The 15,119-nt window shown below is 54.0% G+C and overlaps 8 protein-coding genes across 8 annotated transcripts; 4 read left to right on the plus strand and 4 right to left on the minus strand.

Moving 5' to 3' along the window:
- Positions 1-493: 493 nt before the first annotated feature.
- Positions 494-2,179, plus strand: M409DRAFT_20028 (uncharacterized protein; the record flags this gene model as incomplete). The annotated part of the gene is made up of 1 exon (XM_033805193.1): positions 494-2,179. One exon carries the CDS (start codon positions 494-496, stop codon positions 2,177-2,179), a length of 1,686 nt encoding a protein of 561 aa, XP_033670503.1.
- A 150-nt stretch (positions 2,180-2,329) lies between these two features.
- On the minus strand, positions 2,330-3,910 carry M409DRAFT_64693 (uncharacterized protein; the record flags this gene model as incomplete). The annotated part of the gene is made up of 2 exons (XM_033816189.1): positions 2,330-3,561; positions 3,619-3,910. The coding sequence occupies 2 exons, from the start codon at positions 3,908-3,910 to the stop codon at positions 2,330-2,332; spliced, it is 1,524 nt and encodes a 507-aa protein (XP_033670504.1).
- A 424-nt stretch (positions 3,911-4,334) lies between these two features.
- On the minus strand, positions 4,335-5,105 carry M409DRAFT_20030 (uncharacterized protein; the record flags this gene model as incomplete). The annotated part of the gene is made up of 1 exon (XM_033805194.1): positions 4,335-5,105. The coding sequence occupies one exon, from the start codon at positions 5,103-5,105 to the stop codon at positions 4,335-4,337; it is 771 nt and encodes a 256-aa protein (XP_033670505.1).
- A 585-nt stretch (positions 5,106-5,690) lies between these two features.
- Positions 5,691-6,253, plus strand: M409DRAFT_20031 (uncharacterized protein; the record flags this gene model as incomplete). The annotated part of the gene is made up of 2 exons (XM_033805195.1): positions 5,691-6,075; positions 6,159-6,253. 2 exons carry the CDS (start codon positions 5,691-5,693, stop codon positions 6,251-6,253), a joined length of 480 nt encoding a protein of 159 aa, XP_033670506.1.
- A 208-nt stretch (positions 6,254-6,461) lies between these two features.
- Positions 6,462-9,137, minus strand: M409DRAFT_64694 (uncharacterized protein; the record flags this gene model as incomplete). The annotated part of the gene is made up of 1 exon (XM_033816190.1): positions 6,462-9,137. The coding sequence occupies one exon, from the start codon at positions 9,135-9,137 to the stop codon at positions 6,462-6,464; it is 2,676 nt and encodes an 891-aa protein (XP_033670507.1).
- Positions 9,138-9,534: 397 nt separating this feature from the next.
- On the plus strand, positions 9,535-10,369 carry M409DRAFT_52145 (uncharacterized protein; the record flags this gene model as incomplete). Its single annotated transcript, XM_033812002.1, has 3 exons — positions 9,535-9,601; positions 9,655-9,947; positions 10,001-10,369. 3 exons carry the CDS (start codon positions 9,535-9,537, stop codon positions 10,367-10,369), a joined length of 729 nt encoding a protein of 242 aa, XP_033670508.1.
- Positions 10,370-10,584: 215 nt separating this feature from the next.
- M409DRAFT_20034 (uncharacterized protein) lies at positions 10,585-11,735 on the minus strand (the record flags this gene model as incomplete). The annotated part of the gene is made up of 2 exons (XM_033805196.1): positions 10,585-10,739; positions 10,793-11,735. 2 exons carry the CDS (start codon positions 11,733-11,735, stop codon positions 10,585-10,587), a joined length of 1,098 nt encoding a protein of 365 aa, XP_033670509.1.
- A 632-nt stretch (positions 11,736-12,367) lies between these two features.
- Positions 12,368-14,724, plus strand: M409DRAFT_20035 (uncharacterized protein; the record flags this gene model as incomplete). Its single annotated transcript, XM_033805197.1, has 2 exons — positions 12,368-12,536; positions 12,599-14,724. The coding sequence occupies 2 exons, from the start codon at positions 12,368-12,370 to the stop codon at positions 14,722-14,724; spliced, it is 2,295 nt and encodes a 764-aa protein (XP_033670510.1).
- Between the last annotated feature and the right edge of the window lie 395 nt (positions 14,725-15,119).

Here is a 15,119-nt window from a genome sequence, read left to right on the forward strand (position 1 = left end):
GTTAGATGCTCCTAGGTGGCGAGCAAGGGGGCGCGAGGTTGTTAAATAGACGGAGGGAGGAAGAAAGAGTGAGAGATTTTCGTGCGAACTTGAACCTTAGTTGAGGCGGGTAGTGTCTTCGGCGGGCGCTCTCAGGCCAAACTCGACGCAGTGGGAAGGAAGGCACGAGACCTTTTGCTCGCCAGGCAGCAAATGAGCGTGCAAGCGCGTGCATGTGCAGGCTGAGGCGAAAAGCACGCACGCTGTGTGGTCAATGGAGCCTGGTTATCCTGCAAACTCTGCAAGGATGACGGACGAGGTCGGCGCCAAGATGACTGATAGAGTTATTAGAGTTCGACGACGTCTCTGACAGGGCTTAGCGCTGCCGAGACCGGTGGCTGTGCGTCACCCTCCTCACGTGGCGGTCCAGAATGCTAAACCTTCGGCGTTCGTGCCGCACCGTGGTGGTGGAAGGCACGAGACTGTCTGGATTCTGCGTGCTGCGCATGTGAAGATGGGCCAGAGCCAGTCGTCGGGCGGGGGCAGCACCGCCACGGGAGGCTCCCAAGATGTCAAGACCAGCTACTACGTCCTCCTCGGGGTAGAGCGAACGGCGACAGAGGACGAGATCAAGAAGGCGTACCGAAGAAAAGCACTCGAACTCCACCCCGACAGGAACTATGGCAACGAAGAGGACGCGACGAGACTCTTCGCAGAGATCCAGTCTGCGTACGAGGTACTGTCAGACCCTCAGGAGCGGGCTTGGTACGACAGCCACGAAAGCGCCATCCTGCGAGGTGATGACGGCGGAGAGGCCGGTGCCCCAACGTACGAGGACGTACGCGTAACCACGGCCGATGACTTGGCTCGCATGGTGAGCAAGTTCAACCGCAATGTGGAGTTTTCCGATTCCCCATCTGGATTCTTTGGATACGTGAGGGAGACATTCGAACAGCTGGCCAAAGAGGAAGATATCGCAGCAAGTTGGGAGGATGTCGAGATTCGAGACTATCCCAGTTTCGGTCACAAGGACGATGACTATGGCGATGTCGTCAAGCACTTCTATGCCGCGTGGTCAAGTTTCTCAACGGTCAAGCCGTTTTCCTGGAGGGACAAGTACCGGTTATCAGAAGCACCCGATAGGTGGTACCGACGACGTATGGAGCAAGAGAACTTGAGATTACGAAAAGAAGGCAAGCAAGAATTCAACGAAGCTGTACGGTCTTTGGTAGCATTCATCAGGAAGCGGGACCCTCGATATGTACCCAACACGCAAACGGAGGCTGAGCGAGCCAAGATTTTGCGTGACGCTGCAGCTGCACAGGCTGCTCGAGCACGGGCGGCGAATGCTGAAAAATTGGCCGCTGAAGATATCCCAGAATGGACCAAGGTTCGGGAACCCGAGGAGCTGGAGGAGAGCGAGGAGGAAGAAGTCGAGGAAGAGATCTTCGAGTGTGTCGCATGCAACAAGACTTTCAAGAGTGAGCGGCAATGGGAAGCTCACGAGAAGAGCAAGAAGCATCAGAAAGCTGTGAAGACGCTTCAGCACAAGATGAGGAAGCAGAACGCACATCTCAATCTGGATGAAAGCGGCACTGAAAGCGGCGTGGCGACTCCTGATGTAGACGACGAAGAGGAGGAGGTTCTCGACGATCTCGCCGTCGAAGTAGAAGACCATGAAGCCCAGATGAATGGAAAGGAAGACGATGACGACGAACATATCGACGACCTCGAAAAGGCCGATGACGACGACGAAGATACAGGTAGCGACAAGGATTTCCCCAAAGACAACACTCCCGACACAAACGACGCCGAAGTAAAAGAAAAATCAGCATCACAAAGCGACGACCCCTCCAACTCCGAGGACGAAGACGAAGATTACGCCCCTCGCGAAACCATCCAAGCCCGCATGGCCTCCGCCAGCCTCGACCCCTCACCCAAAGAACCTTCCGAAGAAGACGACTCACAAGCCTCCAAACCGAAGATCGGCAAGGCGGCGCAGAAACGAGCAAAGAAGGCTGCTGCGGCGGCGGCTTCGGGTCAGCAGGCAGAGGCGGCGGGACATCGGTGTCAGGTCTGTAATGAGGAGTTTTCGTCTAGGACGAAGTTGTTTCAGCATGTTGAGCTGGAGGGGCATGCTGCGCTGAAGACTGTGGGTGGGGGTGGGGGGAAGTGGAAGAAGGGAAAGGGGAAGCGGTGATGATCCAGTAGCTTTGCATGCTGCATGAGGTGGCGTTGAGAGAGAAGGAGAGCATGATAAACGCATAGCGAACGGCGTTGAGATAGAGATGAAGATACCCCATACACATAAAACATCACATCAATCATAAAAAAGCCTCAAAACTTTTCACTACAACACCCACCGAAACCTCTCATTCTTCGGCCCCTCCTTCAACTGCTCCGTCGGCACATCCCTCGCCGTCAACCGCACCCCCTGCTTAGAATTCCTCCTACGATTATCGAGCACCATCCAAAACCCGAGTCCCAACGTCAACAAAATCCCCGCGCCCCCAAACGCCGCCGTCGTCGCCAACGCGGGGATATAATTCGGCGCGTCCTGCGTGCGGAAAATGTTCGACGAGACCACGCCCATCATATTCGCGACGGGGACGCCGATGGAGGTGAGCATGACGCGGCGGTTCTCGTCGGCGATGTTGTTGTTGTACCAGACGTCCAGGATGACGGAGGGGGCCGACGTGCCCCAGGTCATCATGAAGCAGGCGAAGTAGGCGACCTGGAGGTTGTGTTCGACGTCGATGGCGGCGTAGATGATGAAGCCGCAGAAGGTGAAGAAGAAGCCCGCGGCGATGTACGGGAAGCGCAGGCGCGTGTAGTCCGAGGAGTACGCGAGGACGAGCAGCATCGCAGCGCCGGTGACGTTGGGGGCGACGGTGTAGAGGTTCGTTTTGATGGTGGAGTAGCCCAGGCGTCCGACGATTTGGGGCAGGAAGAGGGAGACGGACTGCAGCGGGATGCCGAGGCAGATCTCGATGGCGAGGATGACCCAGGAGGTGGGTTGGTGCAGGATCTTGAGGGCCTCGCGGAGGTTGAATTTCTCCTCGACCACGGCCGAGGAGTCGACTTGGATGCGGTAGAAGGCGAGTTTCTTTTCGTCTGCGTTGAGAAATTTGGCGTGTTGGGCTGAGTAGGGGAGGAAGGTGAAGGCTATGATGGCGCCTAGCACTGTGAGGCCGCCCTCTAGAGCGAAAAGGTATTTCCAGCTTGGGAGAGCGCCGCCGTGGAGTTGGAACATCCCGAAGGCTAGGAGGCCGCCGAAAGCGTAGGCGATGTTGCTGGCGGCGTAGAAGATGGCCAACCTACGTGCCAGCTCTCCACGACGGTAGAATTGCGTCTGATAATAGATAACCAGAGGAAAGAAGGCACTTTCAGCCATTCCAAGGAACCAGCGCAGAGCCATCAGACCGCTCCAGTTGTATGCCGTGGTGGTGAGGAGGGTCATGGAACCGAAGCAGAACATCATGCAAGGCAGCACGCGCGATGGGCCCCAGATTTTACCTGCCATGCCCAAGAACGGTGCTGTGAGAACGTAGGGCACGAAGAAGATGGAGAGGAGGATGTTGTCTGCTTTCACGTTAGTCGTCCACTCTCTGTCAAGAAATCGATATACCTCATACTAACATTTATTAGTCCCAGCGAACCCCAGATCCTTCTCCAACCCCGCCGTCTTCGCATTGCCTAGATTTGCTTTGTCCAGACTGTTGAAGAGGTACATCATCGTGAGGAGTGGCAGTATCCGTAGGTCAAACTTCCAGAGCAGCGCACGCTCGGCCTTCTTGTCGATGGTGAAGCTATCGCCATCCTCGGTGACGATGACCGTGTCACCTTTGGCATCGGTCGTGACGCTCTTGGTTCGCTCCAGGCTGTCTTTGCTGCCGTCTTCGACTTCGGGGAGTTTGCTAATGTCGGCCATGTTGGCAGTCCCTTTTCCACGAGCCTCCCGAGTAGACGAGTTCAGAAGTCGGCGAGCGCAAGAGAAACGCGTTCAGGTTTATGAAAGACAGAGAAATAATAAAACGCCATGCCTACCTTATCACCCGCCGGCCGGCGAGGTCTGCACCCAAGGCCTTGCCCGATCGGCGCATCCTGCATGCAAGTGTGGCAGCGGTGCTAAATCAAAACGTCGCACAATCGTCAGAGGAATAGGTAACATTGATAGAGTAGCATTGATAAGAAAGCTTCTTGGGGAGCGAGTGCTGCAGTTGCCGAGGAGATGCCGTCAGTTGCCTTCCACGGCCCCCCGTCTCGGGGCCGATAGATATCAACGACATTTACTTCGCGGTTGAAGTCAAGATATCTTCTTCACAATCAAGTCCTCTGACAGAATTGGCGTGTTTTCATCGGCGAGGCTTCGATTCCGGAAAAATCGAGACGTCCATTCGCCTGCACATCGGCGGCTCGCTCACGGTGTCAACAATGGCCTCCAGATCTATCACTTCCTTACGCACCCGAAGCCACATCAATATCAGCTCCTCGCAGTTCTGAGTCCAGACGAGCAGCTTCCGGTTGAGCTTCTCATCCTCCTCCTCATCTTCGTACCGGAAAAGCTTCCACGTCACCTTCCAAAACGGCCGGTTGTCCGTCCTCTCCACGACGACATGCATCCAGATCAACTTGGCCTCACCCACGCTCGGCCGACACCAGAAACTGACTTTCGAAAGCCACCGCGCATGCATCTTCAATACAGAAGGAACGCCGTACGGCGTGTAGAAGATGAAGCGATTTCGACGAAAGAACATCTCTTGCGCTTCGTCATTGGTCTGTCTGCAAAGCTGCACCATCTTCATGAGGTGTTGATAGCAATCCGTAACACCGAAGACTTCGATGCCTGGAGGTGGTCCAAATCTTCTGCCCATCCGTCCTAGGCCGTAGGTGAAGGAGACCCTCGTGGCTCTGTCGTAGCCATGTGTCGATTTAGAGTTGTAGACGAGCATGACTCCTGGTGGTTCGACGAGGAGGTAGGAGAGGATGTGATCTCGCAGTTCTCGTGGTAGGTTCAGTAATGGTGAGTCTTGTATGATCGTCGGCTTGTTGATGGGACTATTGTCGGTGCGGCTGGAGATCAGGGCACTGACGGTCGCAGCCATCAAGTTCATGAAGTAGTCCATGGCGTTGTCTCGTTTCTGGATTCGTAGATGTCGTTGGTTTTAACGGACGCAGTCGAGGGTGTCGTCGCTGGCGCTGCCGTCTTCCTCGCTCGGCCAAAGTCCTCGGCCGGTATGGTATGAAGTCTGGATTTGCCCACGAATGCCTGTTCTGGCTCAATTCGTCTGCATGAAGTCGTTGGCTTGCAAGACGATGCCTTGATGGACGAGTCGAAACTCAGATGCAGACGAAGTATCACAGCAAGGAAGGAGCGACCCAGCGAATTCTGTAGCCTGAGGAAGGCACGCCGGTGTGATCATTGCAGATGCCTGTGAACCTGCAAGCCAGCTGTATACAATCAATGATGCCTTGAATTAGCGATAGCCAAACGATGTTCAATGGAATATTGCTTACCAGCTTACTGCCCTTGATTCTACTAGCGCGTTCACATGCGAGCCTCAACTGGCGCTACCACGAACATCTCGCAAGCTCCGTCACTACCACGGTGCTGGATGTAAAGCTTGTAGCCTTTTGCACGCACAAGTAAAATGGCAGGGAAACTCCTCTTCCACACTGCATTCGTTTCCCTCTCCCATATCACCACCGCCATGCGCTTCTCAACCCTCCTAACGGCCCTCCTAGCCAGCGCATCAACAAGCCTCGCCTTCCCAACACCCCCAGACGAAGACCTCTCCCTCACAAACACCACCCTCACCGGCCCCACCCCACGCGGCGACCGCAGCGAAGAAGACCGCAAATGGGACAAGAAGAAAATCGTCATCTGGACCTACACCAAAGACGGCAATTCCTGCGCCGGCCACGCCGCGCAGTCCAAGCACAAGCTCAAGCCGTTCAAGTGCAAGAACTTCGGGTGGTTTGATAGGTTTTCGGAGGTCCAGTTTGAGTTGCCCAAGGAGGTCCACAAGGAGGGTGTCAACTGCGAGTTGACGTTCTATGATGGTGACGGGTGTAAGGAGGGGAGGGAGACTGGGAGTAAGTTTGTTGTGTTAGTGTGCTTTTCTGCTTCTTTGTCTCAGGCAGGGAATGGGTGGACTTGTGCTAATTGTCGTGTGCAGAGGTGCAAAACGAGGACGAGAGACCAGAGTGCCAAAACGAAGTGGGCAATATGATCGAAAAGAGATCTTGCATGCCCAGGTGTTGGAAGGATTAGCTGGAGGTGGTAGAAGTGAAAGGGGTCTGACATGTTCAATCGTCGTTTCTCATCCAAAACCAATACTGCTAAGCTTGCTTGGTTGTATCGTACAATTAGCAATATCTACTCCTTTTAGTTGTTTGGGATATACCTCTTATCATCGTGTCGTGTCGTAATCGTAGCATGCAGTGTAATGCAATCATGGAAGCCATAGTAGTCGCTGTCGTTAGACGACTGCCCAGAGCGTACCGCCGGCGTTGCTCTTGACTTTGCCCTTGCCCTCCATTTCGTCAAGAAGCCACTTCACATCATCATCGCTGTGGACGAAGCCTGGAAGGACCATCCTCATCATGCCCGTGATGCCTAACATGCCTGAAATCTCCTTCGGGCCTTGGTTGCGCAGCATGCCCTCGATGAAGTTCTGATACATCAGAGCGTTCTCGCGAAGCAGCTTCGTCTCTGGATCGATTTCTTCGAACATCTCGAGATCGGCCTGGGTGTCTTCAACCTGTTCGATGTGCATATCCAGTCGCTCCAGCACCGCGAACTTGCCTGGAGACTTCTCGTACAGCACTTTCTTGCCGATCCAGTAGCTGAGGGCGCTAAGAACAAGATCTTCATCCATCTGCAGTGAGCTCTGGAGCTCTGCAACGGATGCACCCATGGTGTTGTCGTAAGTGGGCAGTCCAAATGCATCCACCAAGGTAGCCTTCCATTCCTCGATGCCGTTCTCCTCAACCACGCGATCTTCGAACTCCAGCTTGATATCGGCGCTTCCAGCACCGTGCTTCCACTCCAGCTTTCTTTGCCCGCTGATGGCTGTGAAAGCTTGTTCATAGTGTGCCATGTGCTGCTTGATCTGGTCGGGAACGGCGAAGTTGAGGTCTCTGAGTTGCGGCCAGAAACAACCAGAGACAATCTTGGCCCCAAAGTGAAGGCCAATTTCTTCAGAGGCTGCAGCTGGTGAGTCTCGCATAGCTTCAGCAGAAAGTCTGGCACGCTTTGGAAAGTAGAGGCCGTTGCGGTGTCGCGCGACAAGGTGCAACGCAGCAGAAAATTCCTGCCGCTCCATACGACCTCGAAACCTCTCCCAAAGAGAGACCACGGTGATGCCGTCTTCTGGTAAGGCTGCTTGAACATCTTTAGGTGTTGGCTTCGGTGCTCCCTGCGGCATGTGATGCGTAGGGTTGATGCGTCTGTTCAGGTTGACAGAGTCGCGCATGTCTTTCAGCATGACTTCAGCCTGTTGAAGCTTCGACGCATCCAGCCTGGACTTGAGAAGTTCAACCAGGCGTAGCTCCTTCACAAGCTCTGTGTCGGACGAGCGAATGAGATGTTCTCCGAAAGCTGCAGCGAGAGCCTTGATGAAGTCGTCGGCGTCGAAGAGGCCAAGGATGTATCCGACAATGTCGTCCGACCGCGAGGACTTGTAGTTTGGCCCAGCATCGATAGGATCGGGGACCCATTCCATATCATCCCAGTTCAACAATCTGTCATCTTGGGCATCGACTGTCGAATTTGCGATCTCGATGGTAATGTCGGAGCAGATCTTCTCGAGATCATGAGCGTGGACTTCTCCATTCTCGTCGACCTCAGCAAGAAGACTAGCGGCGATGACCTGCACCGTATCTTCTCGATTGCGGAGGTAGCTTCGAATAGGAATCGCGACCTTTTCGAGAAGGACGCCACGAGCGTCCAAGAGCTTGAAGACGCTGATGACATTCATGTAGACGCTCAATATCTCCGTCGTGCTTGCACCTGCATGCAGGAGCCTGCTTTGTATCTGATCAGTGAAGCTGGAACACAGCTGTACCTTTTCGCCGGGGCCGTTGGCGTTGATGTACTCTCGAATATCAAGAATGGCTCCTTCGCTTGCTGGCCAGCTGTTCACGTAGTCGAAGAGGGCGCTGACCCGCTGTCGACCGAAGCTGGATACAGCCGCTGACATGAACTGTTCGAGAGGTAGTTCGATGGTCGACTCGCCAGTCAGAGTGGCGACAGCCTGCTGAACGGATGGCATGAATTGGTCCTCAACCCAGGTGCGGAGCTTTGCGATGACGGAGGTATGGTGATTCCAGTCCACTTGGAAACATCTACGCTCAGTAGCAGGCCCTTCGATGAACTTGTGCAAAGCGTGAGCGAAGGCGCGCTGGCCATGACTGCCACCGAGTCCGATGTGGTGCAGTTCTGTCAAAGCGTCCAAGTCTAGGTTGATGTGGCACTGGCAGCGACCAGATTTCGTGCATTTCTCTGGATTACTCGAGTCCTTAAGACTCGACTTCATCGACTGGAAAAGGTAGCTTGCCAGAGTCTTCTGTATCCTCTGACGTGGTAGGGAGTTCAGGACCAGCACATGAAAGTCTTGCTTGATGTGCGTCATGAACTCTTGTAGGTCATGTCGATCTTCGTAGTCGTCGCCGGTGTTCAAGTAAACATCTTGTGCCTTTCTGAGGACTTGCACAGTCTTCGAAAAGACGTCGTGTGTCTTGTCCACAGGTATCGCCTGCTGCCAGAATGAAAGCCCCGGCAAGATGAAGTGTCGAAAGTGAGTGCTGACCTCGTGCATGTACCAGTCGAGGAGATCCTTGCGGGCCGAGGGAGAGTCGAGGAGGAAGTGAAGGGCATGATCGACGTCGGGTGAGTGTGTTGAGTTTCTTGATTGCTCAGTCAGCCCAGCTGAGAGAGTCAAGAATCTGGTCGCGATGCTCCAGGCTCGATTGAGCTTTGCAGCCTCATCTGCTGCGTTGTTGGGGATGTCGAAGCCGCCGAATGCCCCTCCAGGCGAGGCAAGCGTGCCAATGTTTGGTGTGGCTTCTGGTGTCGGCGTGGTGTGGTCTTTGGGCGGAAAAACGGAACTGAAGATGTCATCGCCATGGGCGGGTCGAAGTGCGGTAGCAGCCATGGCTCATTCTGCTGGCTGTTGTCGTGTTTGTTGTAGATTTCTTTCTAGTGGTGGTTGAGTTGCAAGAGACATTGAATTGGAAGTCGCGAAGACGTGACACAGAAAATGCGCCACTGCGCGCTGTCACGAGGCAGGCACGAGCCACAAAAGCACATGCCGCGTGGCTGTGCTTTGTACGTCACCGCCCAGGCGAGACAAATGAAACCAAGTATTTAGCAGGGCAAGCAACAAACACTCACGTCCTATATCTAGGTACCTACTGCAAACACCTGTGGAAACTCGCCCTCTACTCTTCAAGCCCTCCTGACCTTGGAGGTATCTCGCCCACGAATCTGAGTCGGCGTCAATTCTGCTTCTCTAACCAAAAGCTCCAAATTCACGCAACCCAAACGCCAGCATGTCGAAGCGCTCTGGACTGCCCAATGGCGTCGACAAGGCCGCCAAAGAGGTCACCCAGGAGCCCAGTGAGTAGCAGAGGATAGACACGTTATAACTGATATGCTGACTGCGTCAACAGCGGAAGACAAGCAGTCCCGCCTGCTCAACGACCCCAACCCAGGCCACTTCAGTCTGGTCCGAGCCTACCACCTCGCCGACCTCATCACCCTCATGAACGGCTTCTGTGGAGTCATGTCGATCCTGTCCTCCTTGCGCTACGCCATGGGCTCGCCTCAGGACACTGGCAACGCGTGGGCTGCCCTCGCCTTCATGCCATTTGGCCTGTTCTTCGACTTCTTCGACGGCAAGGTTGCAAGATGGAGGAAGAAGAGCAGCTTGATGGGTGCGGAGCTCGATTCGCTGGCAGATCTGGTACGTGACACAGAGAAGAGAATGTAATGTTCGCAGGCTAATGGATAATACAGATATCCTTCGGAGTTGCACCCGCTGCCTGCGCTTTCTCGCTCGGCATGCACACGCCTCTGGACCAGCTCCTCTTGACGTGCTTCGTCCTGGCTGGACTCGCACGACTGGCTCGCTTCAACGTCACTACGGGCAACGTTCCAAAGGACGCCTCCGGCAAAGCCAAGTACTTCGAAGGACTTCCAATCCCCACCAGCTTGACCATTGCTGGTTTGATGGCGTTCTGGGTGTCGCGAGGCTGGATACAGCAGGATATCCCATACGGAACGATTGGTGCGGGCTCGATCTTCGAGTTTCACCCAATCGTCGGACTGTTCCTCGGACACGCATGTTGCATGACGTCTAAGACCCTGCGCATCCCCAAGCCTTAAGCACGACTCAGCCTACATTTTGGCTGGACGAACGATTGAAAGCATGAAAAGAAAGCGAGATTGATTGAAAGTCTTGAAATACGAGAGCGGGTACGGCGGGTGTTTTGGCTGAAGATACCCTTCATAGTGTCTCCATTCAACATGAAAAAAGTATACATAAATTCAGATCCAAACTTTCTATATCTGGTCAATTTACGTCGCGCTTGACAGCAGCTCTACTGTCTCGCTGCCAACGCCTCGCTCTTGGTCGTGCTGTTCGGGTCCAAGTATGGTGCCTCGCCAATGCCCACGGCTCGGTTACCAAACCTCTCGCCAAGACCCTCGTAGTCGAAAGTAGCAGTGTGGAAAGCGCTGCGATTGTCCCAGATTGCTGTGCAAATCATTAGTCACGATCAAGTTTCGTTTGATGGTACTTCCACTCACCAATATCATTCTCATTCCTCCACTTGAACCTCACAGTAATATCATGATTCTCATAGATGACATTCTTAAACGAAGCCAACAACTTCTCCGACTCATCTTGGTGCAGCTCGTTGATCTGCTTGGGGAAAGGACCGATCGCGAAAAGGGTCTTCCATCCAGTCACGGGGTTCGTCCGCACGATGGGGTGCACTGTGGTAAGTCCACCTCCAACGTTCTTGGAGCTGCCTCGAGGTTCAGTGTAGATCTTCACGCGCTCGGGATCCGCCTCGGCGGCTTTGATGAAGCCGTCGCCGGAGAACGTCGCGGTCAAGCCTTCGAAGAATTTCTGATAGGGCTTGGAGAAGCGGTCGAAGATGTCGTAGCCCGACGCCCAGAGGGTGTCGCCCCCTGTCTTGGGGAGCTTCGATAGGCGCAGGGAGGTGTAGTCTGCCGGGACTGGCTCGAACTGGATGTCGCTGTGCCATTGAGCGGCGTCGTAGCGGCGCTTGTTCTTTTGCAACTCGTGCTTGAACAGCTGCTTGCGCTGCTCGGAGCTGATGGTGCTGATCTGGGCGTCGCCAACGCCAAACTCAGAGGTATTGTTCAAGACTGGGTGGATATGGAGGCTGCTGTCTGCGGGCTTGCCAGTGAGCTGACCGAGGCGATGGACGAAGTCTTTCTGCAGGTCGTTGGTCAGGTTGTCTTGGGCGCGGAAGAAGACGACGCCTCGCTCGGAGATGGTGATAGCGAGATCTCGAAGGAGCTCGTCTGCGTTGGCGGCGTGCAAGAGGTCGTCAACGATGTTGACGTTGAAGAACTCACGTCCGATAACAGGAGTGGTATCTTCATACTTGAAGCTCTCCAGAGCGCCAGACTGTCTCAATGGCTTGGGATAACTCTTGTCGCCATTGTCGGCGGCTCCAGAGCGGAGAGGAATATCGTCTGAAAGAATACCAGGTGCCATTTTTAATGATAAGAAATGCTGGAGAGACAGAATCAAGACGAAGGAGAGGGGTAGACTATATGGACGAACTTGCCTTTATCATCACTGCTGCCGAACTATGCGGTGCTCGCAACTCATCCACGCCGTCCTTTGAGCATGTGGCCGTCTGGCGTGTGGGGCAAAGCACGCGATGAGAGCACGCCATATCGACAGCTTCTGGAGCTCTTCCTATTGCACATGCTCGACACGATACGAGGGCGAATAGCGTGATAACGATGATGTGGTGGATGATGTGTGGGGGGTGGCGGCGAAGACAACGACTTGCCTTGTTGCGACGCCGAAGAGGAGGTGTCGTCAACCGGGCTGTCGGTTTCGGCACGTCGGGCTGAACCCGGAGAGGAACATCACCTCTCATGACAGTCGTCTTCTTACCACACTTCGCTACCATTACAAAGGCGCTTGATATTGCTGTGCCTTGCAAAAGATCGTCACATGAGGCTCTCGCCACGTGCTGGCTCTCCTAAAGGAGTTGATAGAGTTTGGCTGGACCAGAATGGCATGCGCTCCTTTTCTGTGCGCGCTATTCGGTGAAGGTCCCGGGAAAATGCAGGCTTCGCAGATACACAGTGGCCGATGATACTGCATTGCATGTCATGGCCGTCTCCAGAGACGCCACGGCTGTGGTGACAGCGACTGCGAGGAGACTCACGCCTGCGACCTACTGCGAGGGATGTCACGAAGTGGCCTATCTGCAGCTCACCGTCCCTTCGAACTTCGCCAGAGTCACGAGAATCACCGTCAATGTGACCTCCCATGATCAAGGTACTCACACAAAAGGGCAGGTCCAGAAGGGCAGACTCTAGTCCGGGAACTAACTTCAGCAGGCTTCAGTAGCCACGAAAACCCAGTATGCGGGAGCTTCTTCCATGTTGCAATCGTTGCACCAGAAGGTCATTTTCGCCAGCGATGGCACGCGTTTCAAAACAGGATTGCCAACCCCAAGCCATTCACCCAAACTCGGACGTGGCCCGGTGATGCCTTGGAGAAGTTTGCCGTTCGCACTATCAGAGTGAATGATACTATTCAAATCCTGCCGCAAACTCATTTCGTTGCTTGGAGAAACAACGTCTTGAAAGCGAATATCGAGATTTTTGGCGAGGTATCAGCATCTTCGAGAGGTCCTGTCAGTCCTTTGGAAAGCTACGCCAACTATATGCCCCAGGCGCTATATGCACCTTTGAAAGAAAAGGAGATTCGTGTTCTGCGACTACTTGACGGAGAGCCAGGAAGCACAATTGGCTGTACCTTGGAACACATGCAACTTGTCTCGGTCGAACATCTGCAATTCGAGGCTCTGTCCTATTGCTGGGGCGATGCTTTAGACCTCAGAACGATTGAAGTCTCCGGTCGGCCATTTCAGGTCACGGCGAACTTGCACAGAGCTCTACTGCGACTGAGATCAAGCACAAAGATGTTTCCTCGGGTTTTGTGGATTGATGCTATCTGCATCAACCAGAGCGACGAACAAGAGCGCTCTGTGCAAGTGGAGATGATGAAAGAAATATATTCTGCGGCATCGCAAGTCATCGTGTGGCTGTCAGACTTGATGCTCTCGCCTGACGACATGTCGAACATGCGAGAGATATTCGACGTCAACAACGATGAATCGTCATCCGGCTACCCAGAGCCTTCATTAGATAAGATGTCTCCTCTCGATCGGGAGACGCTGTGGAAAGGATTGCCTCAAGTATACGGTCAGGCCTCCTCTGCCCTCTTCAAGAATGAATGGTTCAACAGGGTCTGGGTGCTCCAAGAGGTCTTCAACGCGAAGAAAGCCATTGTATTCTGTGGTGATCGAGCCCTCTCTTGGACTTCAGTACTTCAGGCGGACGAGGGCGTACACCGCTCGCAGTCCTCTATGCATGACTACCAAACGATGATGTCGACTTTGTTCTCAGACGTTTTCGAATTGACAATGTCAGATAATGCTTCGGCACCGAAACGCTTTGGCTACCGGCGAAAGCCACCGACGGCGGATGTGCTGGACATCGTCATCGCCGGTCTCGAGCTTGATGCAACAGATCCGCGCGACAAGCTATACGCCCTGTTGAGCTTGATCCCATCATCTTCAAACACTGCCCTGCGTCCAGACTACACCAAAGCCGTAGGCGACGTACTTCGCGAATTCACCCGGTGGTGGATCTCTTCAAGACGGTCATTGCGCATCTTTTCTGCGATTCATTGCTCTGTAGGACGAACCTGGCAAAAGCTGTCGCCACTTCCTCCTAGCAGCTCCAGCTCGGAACGATCATCGTGGTCTCTGTGGTATGACGGCAAGAGTATTTGGGGCCAGGCTACACTAGGCTTGTCGCCAACAACCACCTATCGCGCATCAAGGGAAACAATCCCTGACGAGACATTGCTGTCGCAGACCAACAACGCGTCGAAAAGTATATTCTTGAGAGGCTTCACAATCGACATTCTCGACAGCATCGTACCGTTTCCGTACTATAGCGCTATCCAGCCTACATCGCCACACGCGACCCTTCGCAGACCATACGAGAGACTCTTCGATCCTGTAGGGCATGTAGCCGTCTTCCATACTGGCTCGCCCAGTCGAGTGCACGGCATAGGGACATACTTGGATGCGCCAGAGACGGAAATGCCAGGTCTCGTAGACCATCTGCGTACGCACGAGGGATATGCGCAGATCACTGGAGGTGCAATCAAATGCCATCCTCCCTGTTTCTTCACCACAACAACTGGTATCAAAGGATTGTGTCCTCACACTGCGCGAGAAGGCGACCTGGTTGCTGTGTTGAATGGTGGTAAGGTACCATATCTTCTTCGGCGTTGCGAAGACGATGGCCCTGGTGATGGTTCATCTTCGCCCGAGATTGCTCAACGACAGCCATTTCAACTGGTTGGCGAATGCTATCTGCAAGGGTATATGGACGGCGAAGCAATGGACGATCCAAAGGCTGGGACCGAGATCTTCGAGCTGATCTAATGGCTGCGGTCTGCCCAATGGTTTCTCAAGCCACGATACCCCCTACCAAGGATTTTCTTTCTCAATGCTTACTACTGAGTCCTGTTTCATACTCTCCGGCTACGGCGTACGGTTTGTCATTTTTGTCCATAACAGTCGGTGTTAAGGTTAGCTGCCATGGAAGAGATCCCGAACGTTGCAAAGATCCGATCAAACCTCATGAACTTAGTCGATATGACGGCGCAGATCGAACGAAACGCGTCGATGCGGCTATCTTTGTTGTTGTTGTCTCGCCACGACCAAATGTCCTTCGGCACTCTCTATATCAACACAAACCTCGACAGCCGGACCCAGCGACGTCCGCTATCGCAACGCACACAAGCCCATCATCAGCAACGAGAAGCATGCAATACTCT

This window comes from Zasmidium cellare, assembly GCF_010093935.1.
Source record: "Zasmidium cellare ATCC 36951 unplaced genomic scaffold M409scaffold_9, whole genome shotgun sequence".
Classification (NCBI taxonomy): domain Eukaryota; kingdom Fungi; phylum Ascomycota; class Dothideomycetes; order Mycosphaerellales; family Mycosphaerellaceae; genus Zasmidium; species Zasmidium cellare.